Consider the following 4,115-nt stretch of genomic DNA (forward strand, 5'->3'; position numbering starts at 1 on the left):
AATTTCCTTGAAGTTATGCTAATTGGAGGAATTAAGACTTATATGTTTGAACTTTAGAAAATTTGATTATAAATTAGGCGAGTTGTTGGGTCTAGGTTGGACATAAAATATATGAGTATTTATAGACTCATTAACTTATAAATTATGCATATATACTTGATAGATGGAAAATGTTCAGAGGCATTGAGGAAAGAAAAAGTATTGGAGAAGTAGCTTGCTTGACTTCGGTTCTTCGGTGGAGGTAGGTTATGGTTTATGCTATTTGATAGTAAACTCTTAATAGTGATTGATATGCATTGAATGATATTATGATGTTTTCTATGTACTTGATTGTGTGGTTGTGTGGCTTTTTTGGTGTTTGTGAGTGGTCTGAAATCTTGAGACCGTGAAATTTATAATTTTGAACCCTCTCTATTGAAGTGATGCCTTGAATGAAGAAGGCTCAATGAAATATTATTAACGAATGGAAGAGTGGTGATATTAAATGATAGATTAATGATATTCTTGGATCGGTTGTGTCACGTTTCGACACGGTATTTTTGGATCGGAGTGTCACGTTCCGACACGATATTCTTGGATCGGATTGTCACATTCCGACACGTTATTCTTGGATCAGAGTGTCATGTTCCGACACGTTATTCTTGGATCGGAGTGTCACGTTCCGACACGGTAATATTAAAGGAAGAACATGTTGAATTAATGGAAGATACTCAATCTCAAAGAACTCAACTCCCAAAATGGTTTGGTTTGGAGGCATGAGTCCTCATGTATGATCTTGATATCATTGATTGATTACGATCTTACTTTAATGTTGTTGACACTTGTTCATGTTTTTTTTTGTTTATCACCTGTTAAGTGCTATAGTTGAGTTCATATTATTTATTGTATATTAGTTCCTATTTGGGGTTGACCGATGATACTTACTCAGTACATGTTGTCTCGTATGGAGCCCTAGTTGTTTTCTCCTTTGTTTTCCTTTTATGAAATGCAGCGAGTGTACCTATGACTTCTGATTTCCCTCAGCTCTAGCCAGCCCCCCGCATATCAAGTTCCAGGGTGAGCTATCCATTCAAGCTCGTGTTGAGTTCTCTCTGTCATGACATGATGTCCTATACTTTCGGACACATACCATTTTATTCTTTTATTTTGGTGTATTTGATATTCTTAAACTTAGTATTGGAGATTAGATGTACTTGATGTGATGACTTTCAGGTTTTAGGAAATGATATTTAGTAAGATTTTGAGTTTCTGCGTTATCTTTGTATTTTGTAAGTTAGGTTAAATTGGTTGGTTTGCCCACTTAGGAGGTTAAGTGTGGGTGTCACTCACGACTCGTTTTGGATCGTCACATTTTGAGTCTTTTTTCGGTAAACTTTGCACTACTTACATTTTAATTGCTATATAGTTTCTTCACTAACTCCTTTGTACATGAATTCGTTGTCGAGTGTCTTATGGAAATAACCATTCTACCTGTACAAATTAGTGGACTAGTGTATGGTCTGCGTAGTTCACATAAGTGCTTTTCATAAAAGTATTTTCAACAACAGACCTTTTGCTATTTTTCTCTAAAAATCTTGGTCAAATACCTCACTCCTTAATTGTAAAATAAGGACTTTTGAAAGGGGAAATAAATACCGTTCCAATTTCTTTGGCCAGCTTTCATATTTAATCCATTTAAAAAAAGAATGACTCCTTCCTTCTTCTTTTTTCAGCAACTCATTAATCTTAATTTTTTACTGACATTTTAAATTCATAAAATTAAATAACATTTTGATACATTTGACATATTGTTAATTTTTAACTAATAAATTCAAAAGATTTTTTTTTCTTACTTTTATAAACTTCGTGTCAAGTAAAAATAAAGCTAAAAGAAATGAAATGAAAACCTCCCAAAACCTTATCAACCTTGAAGTTAGATAGTTTGTTTCCATAAAACCCATGATTCAAGTAAAATATTTAAATGCATGTATACAAGGAGAATAATATTAGTGAAGATAATAGAGAAAAAGAATAGCAACAACTATAAATATAGTTCGGATGGTAAATTAATTAGGTGACATACGAAAGTTAGCAAATTAAACCTTGAAATATCATGCAAATTATATGTTATTAAAACGTGGGTGGATGGCACCATTTTTTTTATTTTAAAAAAAATGTATACTTGCAGAAAGCTTGGGAATTAAGTTTAGTAAGAATGCACACAGGTCTAGAAATGTGACGGACTAAAGGGATCTTGTCCAGGGGCAGAAACTAAAGCGTTAAATGAAAACGTGAGTAGATGGCTTGAATAAAAAAGAATGTATGAATTCAATCATCAATTAAACTACCTTATTAATAGATGTAGCATAACTGGAATTCGTAATTAAATATATAAATACTAATTACATGCAAGTCTTCTATAATAGATGTAGCATGTGCAGGAAACATGTAATGAAGTTACTAACTATACCAAGTATTAATTAAATCAAATCCTAAATATTTTAAAAGCCATGCACTACAAATAGGAAATATTCAACTAGCATAAATAGCCATCGTTACTAGCACATGAATTCAATCATCAATTAAACTGCGTAATTAATTAGGCCTAACCTTAGCTTGTTGACATGGCTTCCAAAAATCAGGCCTCTATTACCCTTTTCTTATCCCTTAATCTCCTCTTCTTTGCTCTTGTAAGTGCAGACTGTTCAACTGATATTTTGAAATTTGGGGCATGTGCTAATATACTTACTGATTTGGCTGGTGTAATTATCGGTACTACTCCAACTTCGTCATGCTGCAGTTTGATTGACGGACTGGTGGACCTAGACGCCGCGGTTTGCTTGTGCACAGCCCTAAAAGCAGATGTGCTGGGAATTAATTTGGATATACCACTCTCTCTAAACATCCTTCTCAACGTCTGTGGAAAAAAATATCCTACTGGTTACACTTGTTGATTGAAAAATTATTATGTTCTTGTGAACGATCGATCTACCTCTTGTTCAGAATAAGTAAGCTTTGCATACATATATAAATGCAGCTTCATCACTTCACTTTAGTTACTTACTAGTTCTGTCGTGTTCATGTATCTTAACCTTTTTGGACATGTCAATTCAATAAATGGAATGTTGTTTCTATTCACTTTGTTCGTAACCACAAATCCATTTATACTTTTTCCAGCTAAATTTACATAGAATGTTTTCATTTCTCTAGATTATTCATTTAATTGGAAACAAAAATTGATTTGAAGATATATGATACTTAGGCCTAACTCAACCCCAAAAGCTAGCTCATGACGAGAGATTATCCTTTATAGATGACTCAGCACTACTTATTGGAGAAACTTAAGCTAAGAAGAGAAAAAGAGATTTTTATTGAATGAATGAAGAAAATAGAATAAAAGAGTATTGTTACATCACAATGTATTTATCACTTTTCATGTCCGTTTCCAGCAATACCAACAAACTAATTGTAATATATATCATTGCTAATGGCTTATTTACCCCTTAACTCATTATCATGTTATGCCTATTTCATTACTACCCCTCAAGCTGGCAGGTATATGAAAATATTCAGCTTGCCTACTAGGTTCGGATGTTGTAGTCGTGGCAATCCCTCGGTTAATACATCTGCTAATTGATCCTTGGTACCTGCATGTACTATTTTGATAAGCCCCTCTTGTATATTCTACCTGATGAAATGACAGACTATCTCGATATGTTAAGTACGATCATGAAACACCGAATTTTCTGCAACTTGTAGTGCACCATTCAATTCCTTCACTAAACCAGTCAACCATACTACCTATGAAACTGCTTTGGCCATGCTGATGTATGTACACAGCTTCTGCTGAGCTTCTTGACACTACACTTTGTTTCTTTGATTTCCAAGAAATCAATGAGCTTCCATGTTTAACTAAGAACTCTAAAACTGACTTTCTAGTATTAGGACAAGAGGACCATCTGAATCACAAAAAAGTGTTAATGAATTGGAGACTTGGCTACTCAACAAAATCCTCAGAGCTGGTTCTCTCTTGATATATTTATGACCCTTACTGCTAAAGCGAAAGAGAAGAACTGGACGTAGATGAACTTATATTTATTGATTACTGTATTGGGCTGTTATATAGCCAGTGTATT

The 4,115-nt window shown here is 33.8% G+C and overlaps 1 protein-coding gene across 1 annotated transcript; it reads left to right on the top strand.

Annotated features, from left to right (window-relative positions):
• Positions 1-2,557: 2,557 nt before the first annotated feature.
• LOC107013988 (14 kDa proline-rich protein DC2.15-like) lies at positions 2,558-3,117 on the top strand. The gene has a single exon (XM_015213861.2). It carries the CDS (start codon positions 2,604-2,606, stop codon positions 2,931-2,933), a length of 330 nt encoding a protein of 109 aa, XP_015069347.1. The 5' UTR covers positions 2,558-2,603; the 3' UTR covers positions 2,934-3,117.
• Positions 3,118-4,115: the final 998 nt, after the last annotated feature.

The sequence above is a fragment of the Solanum pennellii genome, chromosome 3, assembly GCF_001406875.1.
Source record: "Solanum pennellii chromosome 3, SPENNV200".
Lineage (NCBI taxonomy): Eukaryota > Viridiplantae > Streptophyta > Magnoliopsida > Solanales > Solanaceae > Solanum > Solanum pennellii.

Bases quoted from the DNA above. Each gene is read 5' to 3' on its own strand.
- LOC107013988 (XM_015213861.2), top strand. From the start codon at position 2,604: ATGGCTTCCAAAAATCAGGCCTCTATTACCCTTTTCTTATCCCTTAAT.